The sequence below is a fragment of the Ranitomeya variabilis genome, chromosome 7, assembly GCF_051348905.1.
Source record: "Ranitomeya variabilis isolate aRanVar5 chromosome 7, aRanVar5.hap1, whole genome shotgun sequence".
Taxonomy (NCBI): domain Eukaryota; kingdom Metazoa; phylum Chordata; class Amphibia; order Anura; family Dendrobatidae; genus Ranitomeya; species Ranitomeya variabilis.
The window spans coordinates 241,534,295-241,556,104 of record NC_135238.1 but is presented as its reverse complement, the minus strand read 5'-3'; the positions used below and the strand labels follow the sequence as shown (position 1 = coordinate 241,556,104).

Sequence of the window (21,810 nt, the reverse complement as noted above, 5' to 3'; positions counted from 1 at the left end):
ACGAGCCAGCAGAGGAAATAAAGAAGAGGAAGAAGACAACGAAGGAGACCGCACGGGAGGTGGTGAGTTACAGATATGTACTGATGGATGATGTTACACCTACCGCCTCCTGTGTAAACCTCACCAAACCTAAAGGCATGGGCTCTGCAGTGGGTCCGGGGCATAGGCAAGGTGGGGAGAGGAGGAGGACGTCCGGCGGTGCTGCCGTCTGTGCGGGGAACAGTGCAGGGGGCGAGGCTGTGGAGGTACTCACGGCGCCCGACATAGGGGACCCCGAGGAGTTTCCCTCTCTGCCCTCTGTGGCTAAGCCGGTTATCACCGGGGCTGAGGGGGATGTCCACGCCATTGCGAAAGGGGGACGGTGTGGGCAGACTCCATCCCTGCTCACTACGGCTGAGCCGGCCGACGCCGGGGCTGTGGGGGGCAGGTCCGAGAAACTTAGTGCGGCGAAAGGGGGGTGCACTGTTGTGACAGGGGCGCAGTGCGCCTCAACAGAGAAGAGGCATGCAGCTGCGATAGGGGAGCAGCGAGTCCAAAAAGAAAAGAGAAAACAGGAAAAATCAGCTGCAGGGAACACTGGGCGCCCTGCTGCGACGGGAGGACAGAGTGCTCCAGCCCCCAAATGTGACACCAGGACCCCGAAGTCTGTGGGTGCAGGGCAGGCGGTGCCCCCCAACAAGCAGCGGGCCCAGAATAATAAAATACAAACTGCTGCAGTAGGGGGGCAAGGCGCTCCAGAGAAACAACAAAACACCAATGAAGGGAAAACGGGTGTGGTGCTGCACCCCTCCCCCGGTCCAGCAGGTGTGAGTGCAGAGAAGCCAGACACAAGTGAGGAAGGAATGGATGTGACTGTGGAAGGTGCAGAGAACACTGGGACAAATGGTGAGAATACTAATAATAAAGTGATGGGAAGTGGTGGCAATGGTAAGAGGAATGATGGGAGTAGTGGTGGAGTGAATGGTGGGAGTAGTGGTGGAGTGAATGGTGGGAGTAGTGGTGGAGTGAATGGTGGGAGTAGTGGTGGAGTGAATGGTGGGAGTAGTGGTGGAGTGAATGGAGAGAGTAGTGGTGGAGTGAATGATGGGAGTAGTGGTGGAATGAATGGTGGGAGTAGTGGTGGAGTGAATGATGGGAGTAGTGAAGTTGCAAATGATGGGAGTAGTGGTGGAGTGAATGAGGAGAGCATTACGGGTGTTGGTGGAGAGGAAGCAGGTAGTGGTCCCGCTGCCCCCCCAGCGGTGGCTTCAGCCCCAAGCTATTCAGGAGCTGTCACTGCTGGGGGTAGTAGTGCTCCCTTGTCTGGTGACCCTGAGGATGGTGACTTGCAACAGCGCTTCCTGGACGCCCTGAGGAGAGGGGAGAGTTCTATCAATGTAGAGGGGAGGGAGGTTGATCTGTCTTTCTGGATAGAGAGACACGGTCTTTCCGCCTTCCGAGACAGAGGGGCAGAGACTGTCTGGTCTCTGCCGACACCGGGGCAGAGGAGTAACCGTAGGAACGTGGCCCGTCTCCAGTGGGTAAGCAAGGATGCCTGTCCTGATCGGTCAAAGGTTGCTGAGCTCCTGCTGGGGATGGGCTTCGTGGCATATGACATCTTCGCCTTGATCCATCCCTTTGGGACCTCGTACTTCGATGTCAGCTTCGTGAGACCGGAGGGCCTTGAGCTTTTCTGGTCTCGCCAGGAGCTGGCTCGGGGTCGCCCCGAATGGCAGGGTTTCCTCGCTGTAGCAATATCCCGCCAGAACTCGGTCAGGAGGGTGACCGTTTTGACCAGTAACGAGTCACTTTCCTGTGTCGACATCTCCACCTGGGTTGGACGATACGGCGACATCGTCGGTATTCCCAAGAAGACCCTCGATGAGCATGGTATCTGGTCAGGAGCCTGGACCTTCATGGTGAAATTGAAGGTTTCAGGAAACACCGTTACCCATATCCCTTCCTCAACATTTTTGGGGAGCGACAGGATCTTGATTTTCTACCGGGGGCAGCCTAAGGTCTGTCACAGGTGCGGCAGCCCCACACACTTCAGTGCGCAGTGTACCACCCAGAAATGCGCACTGTGTGGGGACCTCGGCCATCTTGCTGCTACCTGTGGCAGGATTAGGTGTAACTTGTGTGGTGACCTCGGTCACCCGTTCAGTCGCTGTCCGCATTCCTTTGGCAATGCGGTCCTGAAAGCAGCGAGTGCGGGACAGGCGAAAGCCGGGACTAATCTCGCCGGTGAAGGGACCAGTAGAGGTGGAGGAGGCAGGGAACTGGTGAGGAGCAGGCTGCCGCCATCCAATATCAGGCGGCAGGAGCAGCGCCCTGGGAACAGGGGGCAGGGAGTAATGACCCTAAACTCTGACCCGGGTGCTTCACTTGCAGCTGAGGATCCTAAAGACGGCGAACTGAACGAGGAAGTCAAGAGACTTGAAAGGGAGGAGCAAAAGGACGCCATGTCTGCCCAGGAACCTTCATCCGGTGACAGTCTGGATGAGGGAGAGGGGGAGTGGTCACAGCAAAAGAAAAAGGGTAACAGGAAAACAACTAGGGTTAAGAGGGGGTCCGGGCCTCGAGCCTCCTCCTCGGAGTGCGACCCCTCTGACTCCGTAGTCCTGATCCAGGTGCCATTGGAAGGTCCAGCCGCCCCCCCTCTGGTGGATCTCTCTAACCGGTTCCGGGCTCTCCAGGACTCCCCTCCAGAGGGGGGCGATGGGGACCCGGGGCTGGAGGTTGCGGACAACGTTGTTGGGGCTCAGGAGGTCGCTGGGTCTTCTTCTCAGGGGGCAAATACAAAGTCTTCTGGGGGGGGGACTAACTCAGGACCACCACACAAGGGCCAGAGTGTATGTAAGGAGAGAATGGATGAGTCTGTTTGTCTTAAGCGCACTAAAAACTCATCATTGTCAGAGGAAGAGGGTGAAACTGTTGGGGGTGGGAAGAAAAAGGCTATCTAACTCAATCAATCATGATGGCGGCACCCACCCCATTGACGCTGGCAACCATTAATGTTGCCAGCATAAAGTCAGATGCGGCAAGGTACACGGCCTTTCATTTTCTCGGCCAACTTGACGCCGTCATTTTGTTTTTGCAGGAGACCAGGTTGACCGACCTATCAACCATGCATAAAGCAAGGCGGGAGTGGAGGCACGGGCCTTCCTACTGGTCTCTTGCGGCCGAGCCGTATAGCGGGGTGGCGGTCCTTTTTAAGACCGCAGCGGTTGAATGCAGACGATTGATCGAGTTAGAAATGGGGAGATGCTTGATCCTAGATGTCACCATGGGGGGACAGGAGCTTCGGCTCATTAACATCTACGGTCCCCAGTCCAAGTGGGACCGCAAGTGTCTCTTCATGAAGATCAAACCTTTCTTATTTTCGAGTCGGCAGGTGGTCTTTGGAGGGGATTTCAACAACGTCACGAGACCCTGTGATAGAGGAGGTTCCGGAGACCGGCTGGCTTACGATTGCGTCGTGCTAAATAGGATAGTTAGTGAGGCACGCCTGGTGGATGTCCACATCCGGCCCAACACAGGCCACGCGGGGTTCACCTTTTTTAGAGGTAGTCAGTGCAGGTCTAGGATAGACAGGTTTTATTTGAAGGAAGATGCCGTCTCCTCGCCGTTGTCGGTTGTGGAGGTGGAATACTCCGATCACTGTTTGATTATGTTTTCTCTGAGAGTTACAGAGACTCCTCGGATGGGAAGAGGTTATTGGAAGCTGAATTCGTCACTCCTTGAGGAAGAAGCTGTAACACGGTCCTTTGAGGAATTTCTTCAGAGCCAGGTACCGCTGCTGGGCCTAAGTAACACTAAGTCTGAGTGGTGGGAGATGTTCAAACATCGGGTGGCGAGATTCTTCCGGCAACTCTCGAACCTCAGAAGCCTGAACAGGGATCGCCTGTATCAGAGCCTGAGGAGGAAACTCGAGCATCTTGTCTCGACTGGGGGTAGCCGCGAGGCAGTCTCCAGTGTGAAATCCTTGCTAAAGAGGTGTCAGTACGATAGGCACGCATCTTTGGTTTTTGAGAGGGATTACGGGAAGTACTACTCGCCCGACCCTTACAGAAGCTGCAAGATGTCAGTGAATAGTAAGATAGTGACAGGGCTGATGGACAGTACGGGATCCCTGAGAAGGTCCAGATCAGGGATCATGGAGGTCGTCAGTTCATACTACTCGCACCTCTTGGGAAGGAAGGAACTGGATCGTGACAGGATGTCGGCTTTCCTGGCTGAAGCTGTTCCTGAGCCAGGGGCTGACCTCTCGCTGGGCGGTTTGGCAGAAGCGATCAAAGAAGAGGAAGTGAGACTGGCGATCGATGGGCTCCGGTCCAAAAAAATCGCCAGGCCCGGATGGCTTAACATCCGAGTTCTTTAAGACCTTTAGGGACTCCTTGGTCCCCCTCTTGACTCAGGTGTTTAATGAGTGTCTCTCCTAGGGGACTCTGCCGAGATCATTAAGGAGGTCGGCTTTGATCATTTTGTCAAAGGGTAAGGATCCGTCACGCATTGAGAATTGGCGTCCCATATCACTTCTCAATGTGGACAGGAAGGTTTTGGCTAAGATACTCTTCAATAGGCTGGTGAAGTTTGCACCGCGGCTCCTTTCGGAGGCCCAGCACTGTTGCGTTCCTGGCCGTAGCACTTTCAGTGCTGTTCTGGGTTTCCGAGAGGCCGTGGAGCAAGGCAGGGCGGGCCTTTGGAAGGGGTTCTTGCTGACCCTGGATCAGGCAAAAGCCTTTGATCGGGTCGACCACGAGTACCTCTGGTCCACTCTTTTGAGGTATGGTCTGCCTGGAGGGTTTGTGGACTGGCTTAAGACCTTGTACGCAGGGGCTGAGACTTTCCCTCTGGTAAACGGGTGGATTGGACAACCTTTCGGGGTGGGATCTGGTGTCCGCCAGGGCTGCCCTCTTAGTCCTTTGCTTTACGCGTTTGCGATCGATCCCTTCCTCAGAAGGGTTGATTGTGGACCGTTGGCGGGGGTGAGGATGGGCGGGTTGGCGCCGGAGGCTATCTTGAGGGTAGTGGCCTACGCGGACGACGTTACTGTCTTTGTTTCTTCGCAAGAGGAGGCGATGGTGGTGATGTCAGAAGTGGAGAGCTACTCGGAGGCATCCGGGTCCAAGGTCAACCAGGACAAGTGTGAGAGTCTCTGGCTGGGAGACGGGGATCCCACGTTTGATCTTCCGGACACCCTCCCCGAACCCCAAGAACATGCCAAAGTCCTAGGCATCGAATTTGGCCAGGGTGATTATCCCACGAAAAACTGGGAAGGCAGAATCAAAGGTGTCGCCCAAAGAGTGGACCAATGGAAGGGTTGGTCTTTGACCCTGAGGGAAAGGGTTGACCTGTGCAAAGCTTTCCTGCTCCCCTTGCTGGTCTACCTGGGCAGCGTTTGTGTCTTGCCGGAGCCTCTCTGGACACGGGTCTACAGTCTGTTCTTCCAGATGTTATGGGGGAATAGACTAAACCTAGTCAAACGGGAGGTCACTTATCGCACGAGGAGACTAGGGGGGTTTAATATGGTGAACCCCGTGGTGTTCCTAGTGAACACCTTTTTGAAAGTTAATGTGGCAAACCTCTGGAAAGAGAGGGCTCCTCCGTGGGTATTCTCCTGCAAGGGATGGTTTCAGCCTTTCTTCCAGGAATGGGAGACAGTGGGAAGATTGAAGGATCTTCGCACACCGCATGGGCATCTCCCGGCTTATGTTACCCCGGTTTTGAAAATGATGCGCCGGTGGGGTCTGGGAATGTGGGAAGTGAGGTCCCTCCCGAGGAAACTCCTCAACATGCGGGTCTTGCTTTCGCATTTTCAGAGACCACTGGTCCTCAAGGACTGCCCGAGTCGGGATCTAGATGTTGGGTTAAGTTTGTTAAATTCTAGCAGGATCCCCAAGAAGTATTGGGACTTGACTTGGCGCTGCTTCCAAGGTAAGTTGTATGTGAGGGACAATTTGAAGTACAGGAGCTCCGTGGACAGGAATTGTCCCCGTGAGGCTTGTGCTACCATGCTGGAAAGCATGGAGCACTTCCTGCTTCATTGTCCCTTTAATACAGAGGTGTACAACAGGGTGGGCGCTTCCATTGGTTGGCCGCAGCTGGCCACTCTGTCCTATGCCGAGTGGGCCTATGGAGCGTTCAGAGACCTCGGGAGAAGGGACTGAGCTACTTTATTCTTAGTCAGCACAGTGGTCAGGTACTTCACGTGGAACGCACGAGTTTTAGTTACGACGCAGAGAAAAATCCTCCGTGTAGATGAAGTTTGTAGCAGCATCCTAGGTGCCCTGGTGAAGGTGCGTTCTCTGGAGTGCGAAAGACTGGGTGCCCGGAGGGCGGCCCATCTCTGGAGGGGTTTCTCCTTCGGGGTGCCTTAGTCCGTTAGCGCTCCTATATCCTGGTGGTGGGCTGATGTCTTTACACCCTAGGTTTTTGTTTTGTATTTCTGTTCCCTGAATAGAAGGTTTGCAGGCATCGAACTTGAGCCTTGGGTGGTGAGTATGTAGGTTGTGTTCTGTGAAGTTGGTTTATGTATATATTGTATATAGTGTGTATAATAGAGGGTCTTAGGTTGGGTGGGGGGATTGGGGGGTTCAACGGCGGTGATAAGAGACTGATCTTGCCTGGCCCAGGCCCTGCCTGGGGAAAAACTTTGGGGCCTGATCCTAGCTCGGATAATTCCTGAACATTATTTAAAAAAAAAAAATGAAAATATAATTTAAAAAATATATATAAAAATAATAATAAAAAAAATAATCAAATGTTAATCTTGTACACTGTATTGTATTTAGGTTTGTTGTGGGGTGAATGTGGTGGTGTAAGGGGGTGACTGTAAGGTAAGGCAGTGGGACCAGTAGGGTTTTGTTGTGTTTGCGGTGTTGTATAATATTCGGTTTAGTATAATGTGTTTATAGTGTATATATTGTATATAATATTGTATATAGGACGGTGTGAATGTAGTTGGGGTTGTATATAGTAGTATGAATGAAGCTGGGCCGGGGGTCTTACATGATTTTATACTATTTATTATTTATAATTTTTTACAGGTATTCATGTAAGTTATAAGTATTTTGTTTGTTTTTGCCTTCTTCATTTTTATTGGAATTTTTCTTTCACGTCCCTGATTTGTAGGTCATGAACTTTCTCCATTTTTGTTCCATTTCCAGTTTATTTCTTTGTGATTTTTGTAGTTTGTTGTCGTCTGATTGGAGCTTTGTTCTTATATTTTGTTCTGTTGTGTTTTATTTGTAATGTATCTTAGTTATTGTCATGTAAAGTATTTTATTTTATTTAATAAAAGACCTGGAGGGTAAGGTATGACGTAACAGCAGAATAGTGACTGCAGCTCTGGAGGTGTATGGAGGGTAAGACATGATGTAACAGCAGAATAGTGATTGCAGCTCTGGAGGTGTATGGAGGGTAAGACAACTGCATGTAAAATGATACAAAACGGTGCACTTAGCAATCACACAGCCTGTAGGACTACAAGTGACAGGAGGGACAATTCAGCTTCCGCTGTCTGCTCGCTCAGACTCCGTCTGCTGTAACTCTGCTCACATCAGTGATTGCACACAGTTGTCTGTAATAACGCAGACCAGAGGGAGCGCTGCACCGCAAGCTTATAAAGGAGGAGGACTATAACTCCCAGCAGCTCTGTTCATGTCAGGATCTCCCTGTGGTGTTGTTCTTCTCCCGTCTCTCTTATGAGCCATGCAATTGAAAAAGCAAAGCAGCCAATGGCTGGTGGTTTGTTACAATGAGTCAGTGTAGATAATCATCTTGGATACAACTGTAGTAAATTAGATCAAAATGGGTTTTTAGTCTCTGAAAACGACCAGCCCTTTCCCAATTCACTGACAGCAAGCAGAAATCTTGGAAACAGAGAAGCATGAAACACTGCTGCACAGAGAACAGAGAAGCCCAGGTCTGTGACCGTCCGTCCGCCTCTCCTGCGCTGTCATCATGCTGAGCCCCAGGAGCGGACGCTCATTGATGCCAGGAGTCCTCAGCACCGACCCTGCAGGGGTTAATACAAGGATCACTATGAATCACCTAGCAAACGAGCATTGCCTGGGGCCCGCAACACTATCCCGAAAAATGTGTGTCAGCAAAACGTCCGGCCACGTGCAGGAGGCGTTCCTGAAATCGACGCCTCTCGCTGGGACTCTCCGGGCACCGGAGTAGTAAAGCTCAGGATGGAGGGCAGAGCGGGGACGGATCCTGGCTCCGCGCATTAATCTGCACGCTCCGCTCTCCGACGTCTTGTGAAGAATTGGGAAAAGATGCGCGCTGAATCAGGGACGGCAGATAGAACAGAATCGTCGTCTCCTGCCAGGACGGGAAGAAACGCAGGTTGTAACAACCCAGGAAATATACATATACAGCGGGCGGATCCGCACCCGACAGTCACACGCTGCACCACAAGTACTGCTTCTAACAGCTCAGGGTTTGTTACAATGTATCAATGAAGATGAACACAATTGTCTCCGCCATTCTGATCGCTTGTTACAATTTATCAATGAAGATAAACGATCAGTATGGCGGAGACAATTGCGCTCGTTACAATGTATCAGGTAAAATGTTGGGGTCCAGGCTCTTTTGCTCACAGAGCATTGTCTAAACTGGATACAACTGTAACAAATCCTCAGCTGAGAGCAGCACTAGCCCTGGACAGATTTCAGCCTCATGTATGCGATGCATTGTTCTCTTCTCCTTCAGGGATGATGCGATGTCTTTTATGGGGTCTCCCACCGCACATGCAGCTCTGAATCCCCCATTTCTTCTCTCAGCCTCCACTCATGCTCTAATTACTCATAAAAGAGGAGGTGGCAGTAACAGCAGGCAGCTATTGCTCTCTGGTATCATCTGCTGCATCTGGTACGGTCACCGCATGCTGGGAGATGTAGTGCATGCTTATCACAGGGTGCATTATATAGAGGAAGTAGCAGAGCCGAGCATCAATCTAGAATCAACCAGGCGGTCCCTGGAGGCGGCTGCGTCACCCGGCACCGAGGGCTACGAGCGACCCCAACCTCCCGTGCCCCCTCGTGTGAACACTTCATTGTCAGACTCGGGACACGCGGAGGTCGGGGCTCGTGCTCGCAGAAGCTCGAGAAACAGGTAATATTTGGCAGGAATGAATGTTAGGGCGGCAGAGTTATTACACGTGGAAATTACTTCACTGCATGTAAAGTGGTCTGCGGGTGACCCCCGACACGGCTCGCTCCACGCGCAGACCCCCAACATGGCTCACTACACGCGCAGACCCCCCAACATGGGTCACTACACGCGCAGACCCCCCAACACTGCTCGCTCCACGCGCAGACCCCCAACACAGGTCACTACACACAGACCCCCAACCCGGGTCGCTCCACACACAGACCCCCAACATGGCTCACTACATGCACAGACTGCCAACACGGCTCACTACATGCACAGACCCCCAACACGGCTCGCTCCAAGCGCAGACCCCCAACACAGCTCGCTCCACACGCAGACCCCCAACATGGCTCGCTACACGCGCAGACCCCCGCCAAGGCTCGCTACACGCGCAGACCCCCAACCCGGGTCGCTCCACACGCAGACCCCCAACACTGCTCGCTCCACATGCAGACCCCCAACCCGGGTCGCTCCACACGCAGACCCCCAACCCTGGTCGCTCCACACGCAGACCCCCAACCCGGCTCGCTCCACACGCAGACCCCCAACCCGGCTCGCTCCACACGCAGACCCCCAACACGGCTCGCTCCACACGCAGTCCCCCAACCCGGGTCACTCTACACACAGACCCCAACACGGCCCACTCTACACGCAGACCCCCAACACGGCCCACTCTACACGCAGACCCCCAACAAGGGTCACTACACGCAGACCCCCAACACGGCTCACTCTACACACAGACCGCCAGCAAGGCTCACTCTACACGCAGACCCCCAACACGGCTCACTCTACACGCAGACCCCCAACACGGCTCACTCTACACGCAGACCACCAGCAAGGGTCACTACACACAGACCCCCAACACGGGTCACTCTACACACAGACCACCAGCAAGGGTCACTACACAGACCCCCAACACGGGTCACTCTACACGCAGACCCCCAACACGGCTCACTCTACACACAGACCGCCAGCAAGGCTCACTACACACAGACCCCCAACACGGGTCACTCTACACGCAGACCCCCAACAAGGGTCACTACACACAGACCGCCAGCAAGGGTCACTCTACACGCAGACCGCCAGCAAGGCTCACTACACACAGACCCCCAACACGGGTCACTCTACACGCAGACCCCCAACAAGGGTCACTACACACAGACCCCCAACACGGGTCACTCTACACGCAGACCCCCAACACGGGTCACTACACACAGACCCCCAACACGGGTCACTCTACACACAGACCGCCAGCAAGGGTCACTACACACAGACCCCCAACACGGCTCTCTACACGCAGACCCCCAACATGGCTCACTCTACACACAGACCCCCAACACGGGTCACTCTACACACAGACCCCCAACACGGGTCACTCTACACACAGACCGCCAGCAAGGCTCACTACACACAGACCCCCAACACGGCTCACTCTACACACAGACCGCCAGCAAGGCTCACTACACACAGACCCCCAACAAGGGTCACTACACACAGACCCCCAACACGGGTCACTCTACACGCAGACCCCCAACACGGGTCACTCTACACGCAGACCCCCAACAAGGGTCACTACACACAGACCCCCAACACGGGTCACACTACACGCAGACCGCCAGCAAGGCTCACTACACACAGACCCCCAACACGGGTCACTCTACACACAGACCGCCAGCAAGGCTCACTACACACAGACCCCCAACACGGGTCACTCTACACACAGACCCCCAACACGGCTCACTACACACAGACCCCCAACACGGCTCACTCTACACACAGACCCCCAACACGGCTCACTACACACAGACCCCCAACACGGCTCACTCTACACACAGACCGCCAGCAAGGCTCACTACACACAGACCCCCAACACGGGTCACTCTACACACAGACCGCCAGCAAGGCTCAGTACACACAGACCCCCAACACGGCTCACTCTACACGCAGACCCCCAACACGGCTCACTCTACACACAGACCGCCAGCAAGGCTCACTACACACAGACCCCCAACACGGGTCACTCTACACGCAGACCGCCAGCAAGGGTCACTACACACAGACCCCCAACACGGGTCACTCTACACACAGACCCCCAACACGGGTCACTCTACACACAGACCGCCAGCAAGGCTCACTACACACAGACCCCCCAACACGGCTCACTCTACACACAGACCCCCAACACGGCTCACTCTACATGCAGACCCCCAACAAGGGTCACTCCACACAGACTCCTCAGCATCATATCTGAATGGAGGATGGTCTCCACCACTCTCTTTCTCATCCAATCCATTCACCTTGGCTCCTGTTCGCAGTAATGAGATAAGTACCTTGGTTATATCCTTCTCCTGATGAACCTCGGCAGAGGGGAAACGCGTCGGGTAATGTAACTCAACCTGGTACATGACCTAATAGGATATATGTTTTGGGAGTCGTTATCTGACTCTAATAATTAGATTCTAATGTTATATAGAGCCTTATGGGCTTTCTGAATTGGGAGTTGTCATTTGATCTATGATGCTTTTTATAGTTTTGAGGGTGATGGTTTTTTGGTTTGGTTTTTGTTTTATTATTTTTCTGGCCATTATATGTGTAGTAACCCCTCTTGTGGTTGTAATTCGGTCTTTATCTATACTATAGGTGTCCTGTATGTGGATATATGACTTGGGACACCAAGTATCTGTTATGGTATTATAATATGGTATTAGAAGTACATATTCACATGGTTAGTCTGCGGTCTAATTAGTCGTTAGTGGCCACATATTGGTATCTACACACAGAGGGTATAGGAGAGTATATAGGATATTTCTCTGTACACACTGCTCAGGCTCAGATCTATGAGGGCGTAGAAGAATATTCTATACATCCTTGTTATACGTAGGTTCAAGACATCATTTATTATACTCCAAACATTTAGCCGAGCGGTGCTAGTCACAGATAGAATAATCTAATAGATAGGTACCAGCAGTATCCATTGGAATATAGTATTTTGCCAATATTATCAATAAGCTAACTATAATTGCTCCAGCTGCCTATATAAAGGCACACATATATCTCCTCTTTCTCACCTGCCTATTCACCATCTACCTCACTCCCTGCCATTATAGGGCCCAATAGGGTGAGCAGGGAGAGCCATCGAGGAGCGGGGGCGCCAGTGCGCAGGTTTAGGGTGCCAACCTCCGCTGGTAGGTAGGCTGAGCTAGGCCAGTGTAGGGGTAGGCACTCCCCCTGGTGGTTTTTCTTCTTTGGGTGATGGTATGATGCTAAGTATTAAAGTTATTAAAGTTTTTATTAGGTTAAATAAAGAGTATAAGTTTTATTGACAAATAGGAATAGGGGGGATACCTGTGAGCTAAGTGATAAGTTTATCCCTCTGATATATTTACGTAAAGCGGGTACACACAGACCCCCAACACGGCTCGCTCCACGCGCAGACCCCCAACACGGCTCACTCTACACACAGACCCCCAACACGGCTCACTCTACACGCAGACCCCCGACAAGGGTCACTACACACAGACCCCCAACACGGCTCACTCTACACGCAGACCCCCGACAAGGGTCACTACACACAGACCCCCAACACGGCTCACTCTACACGCAGACCCCCGACAAGTGTCACTCTACACGCAGACCCCCAAAACGGGTCACTACACGCAGACCCCCAACACGGGTAGCGCCACACGCAGACCCCCAACACTGCTCACTCTACACACAGACCGCCAACCCGGGTCACTACACACAGACCCCCAACAAGGGTCACTCTACACGCAGACCCCCAAAACGGGTCACTCCACACGCTGACCCCCAACACGGCTCGCTCCACGCGCAGACCGCCAACACTGCTCACTCTACACGCAGACCGCCAACCCGGGTCACTACACACAGACCGCCAACCCGGATCGCTCCACACGCAGACCCCCAACACGGGTCAATCTACACGCAGACCCCCAACACGGGTCACACTACACGCAGACCCCCAACACGGGTCAATCTACACGCAGACCCCCAACACGGGTCACTCCACACGCAGACCGCCACATGAGTCCCTCCACACCTAAAGCTCCGTGAAGCGGTCTTTAGACAGGGTCTGCCCTCTCACTGCCCGCACCGCGTTCTCCCGCCCTCTTACTGCCAGCACCGCGTTCTCCCGCCCTCTTACTGCCCGCACCGCGTTCTCCCGCCCTCTTACTGCCAGCACCGCGGCTTCCCGCCTTCTCTCACTGCCAGCACTGCTTTCTCCCGCCCTCTTACTGCCCGCACCGCGTTCTCCCGCCCTCTTACTGCCAGCACCGTGGCCTCCCGCCTTCTCTCACTGCCAGCACTGCGTTCTCCCGCACTCTTACTGCCCGCACCGCGTTCTCCCGCCCTCTTACTGCCAGCACCGTGGCCTCCCGCCCTCTTACTGCCAGCACCGCGGCCTCCCGCCTTCTCTCACTGCCAGCACCACGTTCTCCCGCCCTCTTACTGCCCGCACCACGTTCTCCCGCCCTCTTACTGCCTGCACCGCGGCCTCCCGCCTTCTCTCACTGCCCGCACCGCGTTCTCCCGCCCTCTTACTGCCAGCACCGCGGCCTCCCGCCCTCTTACTGCCAGCACCACGTTCTCCCGCCCTCTTACTGCCCGCACCACGTTCTCCCGCCCTCTTACTGCCCGCACCGCGGCCTCCCGCCTTCTCTCACTGCCCGCACCGCGTTCTCCCGCCCTCGCACTGTCCGTGTTCGCCCGCCATCTTACACCCTCCCATTCTCTTGCTGACCTCATTCCACCCTCCTGCTCTCTTCGGGTTTGTTCACACTCTAGGTTTTTGCCAATTTCTAAATTCTCACGCACATGTTGCTTATTTCTTCCTTGAAGATTTGAACCATCAAAGTGTTTTTCAAATCTGCAGCGTGTCAATTCCTTGGCTATGTTCACACGGTGCTTTTTTGCTGCATAGTTTGTTGCCCTCTTCGCAGGAATAAGCTACTTACAAAAAGGTTTTGCAGATTATACAGTTCTGGCAAAAATGAAGAGCCCACTGCACAGTTTTCTATAAATCACCATCTCTCCATGTCTGACAGCCATTCCATTTCAGTGTCAGTTAAAGTCCAACCAGAGGACGCCTCATTCTACTAAAAGAGAATCCATCCCCTCAAATTGGCGGGATATGTAAATGCCTTTTTTCCGGTCCGATGGGCGGCGTTCGTCTTCATTTCTCCACCCCATCCGTCCCTGATGTCTCCAATATGTTCGAGAATTAGAGTACTTGTCCTCCATAGTTCGCGGGTGCACAATGCAATCTTCGCTCACGCACGCGCAGTATGCTTTGCCCAACTGCGCGCTATGTCGAAAAGCATTACTGCGCATGTGCCCGCACACTATGTCCCGGAAGTATTTAGCGGTGTTCTGTAACCACTCTACCCAGTCTCCGGGGATGCACACACCTGTCAGTATCACTGAGTCGCCACGAGAGTTCACCCGAGTTCATTAGCTGATCAGCTCCGGTACTGTCACTTGCGGCTGCGTGAGAAGGTACTGTAAGTGAGAGCACCGGAGCTGATAAACTCCAGTGAACTCTCAGTGATACACTGCGGGAGCGATTATCACCTGTCAGAGTATCGCCGGAGGCCAGGTAGAGCGGTCACATCTCCCGATGTGACTGTTCTACATGCGAGATCGTCGTGGGACAGTCGGTAATGGACTACGTCGGGCAGGGAGTATTATATGTTGGTTTATTATTTTATTTTTGCTGCAGGAGACGAGGGCGTCGGGGATTAGGCGTTCAGTAAATATGGTAAATTAAGATTCAATAAAGGAGTCTGCGTGATTATTTCAAATAAAGAACTTTATTCTGGCCATGTCATTATTGACCATGTAACTATGGGGTTAGTATTGGATAGGTGTCTTTATAGACGCTTCTCCATTACTAACTTGTGGGCTTGATGTCACCTTACAATACAAAGGTGACATCAATCCCACAAATGTGAACCCCACTTGCCACCGCTAGAGGGCAAGTGGGAAGAGCGGGGCAAAGCGCCAGAACTGGCGCATCTATAAGATGCTCAATTTCTGGGGCAGCTGAGAGCTGATGTTTTTAGCCTGGGGGAGTGCCAATATCCATGGCCCCTTCCCAGGTTATTAATATCAGCCCGCAGCTGTCTGCCTAGCCTTTGCTGGTTTGATTTTATAGGGGGACCCCTTTGTCAATTTTTTCCGGGGTTCTCATGTAAACTAGCCAGTAAAGGCTAAGCAAACAGCTGTGAGCTGATCTTAATAGCCTGGGATCCTTTATGGCTATTGGCTCCTTCCTAGAATATTAACATCTGCCCTCAGCCGTCAGCTTTCCCTCTGCTGGTTATTAATATTATGCTGGAGCCCATGCAACTTTTTTTAAAATTTTTGAAAAATAAATAGATATTGCATTTCACGCAGATTTCTGACAGTTCCTTTTTTGTTACAGGATACGAAGGCTAATTATGTTAATGCTCCTACATAGGCTGGTGTGTGTATTTAATATTAATGAGGGTATCTGGCTAAAGAAGGAAATTACATCACAATTGTTTTATTATTTTTTTATAATATATCTGTATTTAGCTCTATGGATTTACAAAAACGCAAGAAAATCCGCATGAAAAGCGTGCTGATTTTCAACTGCGTTTTCTGCCAATTGAGGCAGAAACCGCGCAGAATTTTACACAAGCAAATCTGCAATGTGCGTACATAGCCTTAGCATAGGTTTACATACGGCGATTTTGAAGCTTTGTTTTGTTTTTTTTTTCAGCAAACGAAAATGGTGGCAGAGAAAAAAATGCATACAATATGCTCGTTTGTCTGTTTTTACTTACGTTTTGAACCGTTTATCTTAAGGGGTGAAAACAAATGCAAATACACCGAAAGAGCTGACATCCCGCATCTTGGCAAAAACGCAAAAGGGCTCAAAATACGCCTGGAATAAAAATCTCATAGATTATTCTGGTACTGTAAAAATGAAGGAAAAAATGCAAAAACTCAACGAGTGAGCATACTCTTACTGTCCATACCGCGGTCTCTGCTACTCTGAGGGCTTGTTCACATGCTGCGTTATCGCTATGTTTTTTTCCATGTGTATTTCAAGAGTATCTAACACTGTATTTTTTCAGTACGAGCAAAGTGAATGTGAGTCCTGAAATCTTCTGCACTTGCTGCCTTTTTTCCCCAGATTTCAACCATCAAAGCCTATTTTCATATTTGCAGGGAGTCAACTCTCTCTCCGTTTTTACAGCATCTCTCATCCAATCAAATCAATGGGAAAAAAATGCAACGAAAAAAGCATGCAAAAAAAAAAGTGCACATTTTCCACAGAATTTTTCCAGCCAATCATCCTGATTTTTGTGCAAAAAATCTACTGTAAATACTCAACCTGTACATGTATGCTTAGTGTCTCCAATACGCCCTCCTGCTCGCTTACTGTCTCCACTACACCTTCCTGCTCACTTACTGTCTCCAACCCTCCTGCTCACTTACTGCCTCCAATACACACTCCTGCTCGCTTACTGTCTCCAATACACCCTCCTGCTCGCTTACTGTCTCCAATACACCCTCCTGCTCGCTTACTGTCTCCAATACACCCTCCTGCTCGCTTACTGTCTCCAATACACCCTCCTGCTCGCTTACTGTCTCCAATACACCCTCCTGCTCGCTTACTGTCTCCAATACACCCTCCTGCTCACTTACTGACTCCAATACACCCTCCTGCTCGCTTACTGTCTCCAATACACCGTCCTGCTCGCTTACTGTCTCCAATACACCCTCCTGCTCACTTACTGACTCCAATACACCCTCCTGCTCGCTTACTGTCTCCAATACACCGTCCTGCTCGCTTGCTGTCTACATTACACGCTCCTACTCGCTGTCTCCAGTACACCCTTCTGTTAGCTTAGGTTGCGTGCACACATTGCAGATTTGGTGCGTTTTGTCACTTTTTTTCTGCGTGGATTTATGACAAAACCTGGATCAAATCCTGATGCCAGCAAAGTGAATGTGAAACCTAACGTGTCATGCACACATTGAGTATTTATGACTTGCAGATTTGGTGCAGAAAATAATCGTCAGCGTCAATTCTCTACGTGTTTTTCATCCATTGAATGCATTGAAAAAAATGCAGGCAAAAACGCACAAAAGGACGCAACGTTTTTGAGGCTTCGTTTTACTGCCAAGAGATGCAGAAATTTCTGCAAACACTCAACATGTGCACATAGCCTTACTGTCTACATTACACCCTCCTGCTCACTTTCTGTCTACAGTACACCCTCCTGCTCGCTTAATATCCAAATTATGACTTCCTGCTCACTTATTGTCCACATTAAATCTTGCTTGCCCACAGTCAACATTATGAGCTCCTGCACGCTTACTGTCAACATTATGACATCCTGTTCACTTGATGTCCATATCACAACTTCCTGCTCGCTTACTGTCCACAATACGTCCTCCTGCTTGCTTACTGTCCACATTACAACATCCTGCTCGCTCACTGTTCACATTACAACATCCTGCTCGCTCCCTGTCCACATTACAACATCCTGCTCGCTCACTGTCCACATTACCCCTTCCTGCTCACTAATTGTTCACATTACGCCCTCCTGCTCAGTTACTGTCCACATTAAGAAATCCTGCTCGCTTACTCTCCACATTACGCCGTCCTCCTCGCTGTCCACATTACGCCCTCCTGCTCAGGTACTGCCCACATTGCGCCATCCTGTTCGCTTACTGTCCATATTATGCCGTTCTGCTCGCTTACTGTCCACATTACACCGTCCTGCCCAGCTTCTGTCCACAGTACGCGATCCTGCTCGCTTACTGTCTACATTAAGCCCTCCTGCTCGTTTACTGTTCACATTACGCCGTCCTGCTCGCTTACTGTCTGTCCATATTACGCGGTCCTGCTAGCTTACCGTTCACATTATGAAATCCTGCTCGCTTACTATCCACATTACGCTGTCCTGCTCGCTTACTGTTTACATTACGCCATCCTGCTTGCTTACTGTCCACATTACGCTGTCCTGCTCGCTTACTGTCCACATTACGCTGTCCTGCTCGCTTTCTGTCCACATTACGCTGTCCTGCTTGCTTTCAGTTCACATTACGCCGTCCTACTCGCTTTCTGTCCACATTACACCGTCCTGCTCGCTTATTGTCCACATTACGCCGTCCTGCTCGCTTACTACCCATAATACGCCCTCCTGCTCAGTTACTGTCCACATTATGCTGCCCTGCTCGCTTACTGTCCACATTACGCCATCCTGCTCGCTTACTGTCCACATTAGGCCATCCTGCTCACTTTCTGTCTACATTACACTGTCCTGCTAAGCTACTGTCCACATTACGCCGTCCTGCTCAGTTACTGTCCACATTGTGCTGCCCTGCTCGCTTACTGTCCACATTACGCCATCCTGCTCGCTTACTGTCCACATTAGGCCATCCTGCTCACTTTGTCTACATTACACTGTCCTGCTAAGCTACTGTCCACATTACGCCGTCCTGCTCAGCTACTGTACACATTATGCTGCCCTGCTCGCTTACTGTCCACATTACGCCGTCCTGCTCACTTACTGTCCACATTACGTGTCCTGCTCGCTTACTGTCCATGCGATGCTTTCATACTCTTACTATCCATGTAACAGTTGTTCACCCCCATTTATGTGGCTTTGTTTAGGGCTAGCTTATATCATCTTCACATTGGGGACTTACCATGGAATTCATGGCGAAGTGGTTGTGCTGGGTCTGCAGGTCGAGCGCGTGCTGGTAGCTCATTCCGATCTCTGTGTGACCCTGCAGGAAAACCTCCTTGTTGTGTGTGATCCAATCAAACATCTGCAAAGAGACAGAAAGAGGATGAGCAGGCGAAACCCCACAGGCAGGCAACATGGCGGCCCCCAGTCCCCATACAAGCTCAGCAGAGACCCTCGCTAACACATCTTATAATCTCCTGGTGACTGCTCCCCTCTGACGTGACTGGACACGGTCGCTCCGTCCGCCGTGTAACGGCTCATACAGACCTCAGTGATTTTTCTCGTGCACTAATGGTATGTGCACACGTCAGGATTTCTTGCAGAAATTTTCCTGACAAAAACCGGACATTTCTGCGACAAATCCGCATGCGGTTTTTTTTTTTGCATTTTTTGCGGTTTTTCCCAATGCATAGAACAGCGGGAAAAACTCGGAAAATCCGCAAAATTAATGAACATGCTGCTTTTTTTACCACGATGCGTTTTTTTCGCGGAAAAAAACGCACCATGTGCACAAAACATGCAGAATGCATTCTAAATGATAGGATGCATAATGTATGCGTTTTTAGTGAGTTTTTATAGCGTTTTTATCGGGGAAAAAACGCGAAAAAAACCCTAAATGGGCCAAGTTTCATCAGCTTTTCATTCCTCTCAGTTTTTTCAGTGTCGAGTATTAACCAGCAATTTTATCAGTTTTTCTCATATGATAAAGTATTGAAGGAGGCTTCTGCTAAGCAACAGTCCACGGAAACAGAGAGTGCATGGGATGGGCGTAGACCATCAGTGACGACGCCGATCAGTATCAGACGCATCTCTGGTTTTCACTCCTTCTGAGGCACAAATACAAAGACTCGTCCCATTCATCGTCACAGCGCACTGTTCCCATTCATCATCACAGTGCACTCGTCCCATTCATCGTCACAGCGCACTCTTCCCACCCATTCATTGTCACAGTGCACTCGTCCCATTCATTGTCACAGTGCACTCGTCCCATTCATCGTCACAGCGCACTCTTCCCACCCATTCATTGTCACAGTGCACTCGTCCCATTCATTGTCACAGTGCACTCGTCCCATTCATCGTCACAGCGCACTCGTCCCATTCATTGTCACAGTGCACTCGTCCCATTCATCGTCACAGCGCACTCGTCCCATTCATTGTCACAGTGCACTCGTCCCATTCATCGTCACAGCGCACTCGTCCCATTCATTGTCACAGTGCACTCGTCCCATTCATCGTCACAGCGCACTCGTCCCATTCATCGTCACAGCGCACTCGTCCCATTCATCGTCACAGCGCACTCTTCCCACCCATTCATCGTCACAGTGCACTCGTCTCATTCATTGTCACAGCGCACTCTTCCCACCCATTCATTGTCACAGTGCACTCGTCCCATTCATCGTCACAGCGCACTCTTCCCACCCATTCATCGTCACAGTGCACTCGTCTCATTCATTGTCACAGCGCACTCTTCCCACCCATTCATTGTCACAGTGCACTCGTCCCATTCATCGTCACAGCGCACTCTTCCCACCCATTCATCGTCACAGTGCACTCGTCCCATTCATTGTCACAGTGCACTCGTCCCATTCATTGTCACAGTGCACTCGTCCCATTCATCGTCACAGTGCACTCGTCCCATTCATCGTCACAGTGCACTCGTCCCATTTAATCGCAGATCAGTATGAGCCATTAAACAACACTTCAGCTTCAAATCAAAACCAGAAACAGCCAAAAAGCTTTTTAAAAACCAAGTGAAACTGCAATAACAGAACAGATTGCTATTGCAAAGCTTCATGCAGACACCAGCAGAAAAACCGCAGTGGAAAAAAGCATTATTTACGGAACATGGGAACATGGCCGTACATGTGGAATTCACAACAAAAAATTGCAATGATGATTTTCTAATATATTTTTAACAAAACGAGAGCAAAAATAGTGCGACGTGGGCACAACTTTTTTTTACATTCAAGTGAGTGAGACGCTTGTTGTAAGCAGATGTCAACACTTAATTTTACATAGAATCCGCTCCAACAATGAATCCTAAAAACTGCGTGTGACCATCAGAGGAATCAGGGAAAATACAGGAAACTAACATGATTGGAAGTGAAATGTCAGGAGCACTGGATGATGGTGGCAGCGAGCGCTTCCTCGCCCTTTGGCCTCCATGTCTCACAGTCGGCGTGGTTCTGATACACGTCAGCACCTGACGGCGTCTCCACGCAGCGGCGCTCACATTTGCAGTTTTTTCGTGGCCCCTTTTTGCTTGTACTATTCATGCGACCATCGGTCTTTATGGTGAGAAGCGGCGGCCATTCCAGACTGGGGAATCTTTTCTACCACCCGGATCCTCTAAGGAAAAGCGATTCGCAGGCGGCAGATCCCGGCGCTGATTAAGCAACTCACACGGACGCCATTAAACATACAGAGGGCTTTTCATTCTCTGGACGGCTGATCTGAGCTCAAGGTTCTGAAAAGATCTGATTGTGGAGCGTTTATTCTGCAGAATCAATTTACATAATGACTCACAGGAAATGCGCAAAACGGCGAAAAGCAGGAGACGGAACAAGCAGCAAATCACAGGAAGAAGCCGAGAGCAGATCTGTCAGATCCACCCAGAAAGCCGAGCATTGCAGTCCACAAGCAGGAGAGAAAGAGGGGGCGAGCGCGCGTGCAGTGTATATAGTAGGGCGAGCGCGCGTGCAGTGTATATATATGAGGGCGAGCGTGCGTGCAGTGTATATATGAGGGCGAGCGTGCATATAACGTACAGTGTATATATGAGGGCGAGCGCGCGTGTAGTGTATGTATGAGGGCGAGCACGTGTGCAGTGTATATAGTAGGGCGAGCGCGCGTGCAGTGTATATATGAGGGCGAGCGTGCGTGCAGTGTATATATGAGGGCGAGCGTGCATATAACGTAC

General features: G+C 51.2%; 1 protein-coding gene across 5 annotated transcripts in view; it reads right to left on the bottom strand.

Annotated features, from left to right (window-relative positions):
- Positions 1-21,810, bottom strand: part of KALRN (kalirin RhoGEF kinase) — a 396,845-nt gene that overhangs the window by 308,057 nt on the left and 66,978 nt on the right. For all 5 annotated transcript variants that reach the window (XM_077273324.1, XM_077273330.1, XM_077273322.1 and 2 more), the window contains exon 6: positions 18,850-18,972. In XM_077273324.1, the coding sequence (XP_077129439.1) occupies positions 18,850-18,972 (123 nt within the window). The remainder of the gene's footprint in view (positions 1-18,849; positions 18,973-21,810) is intronic.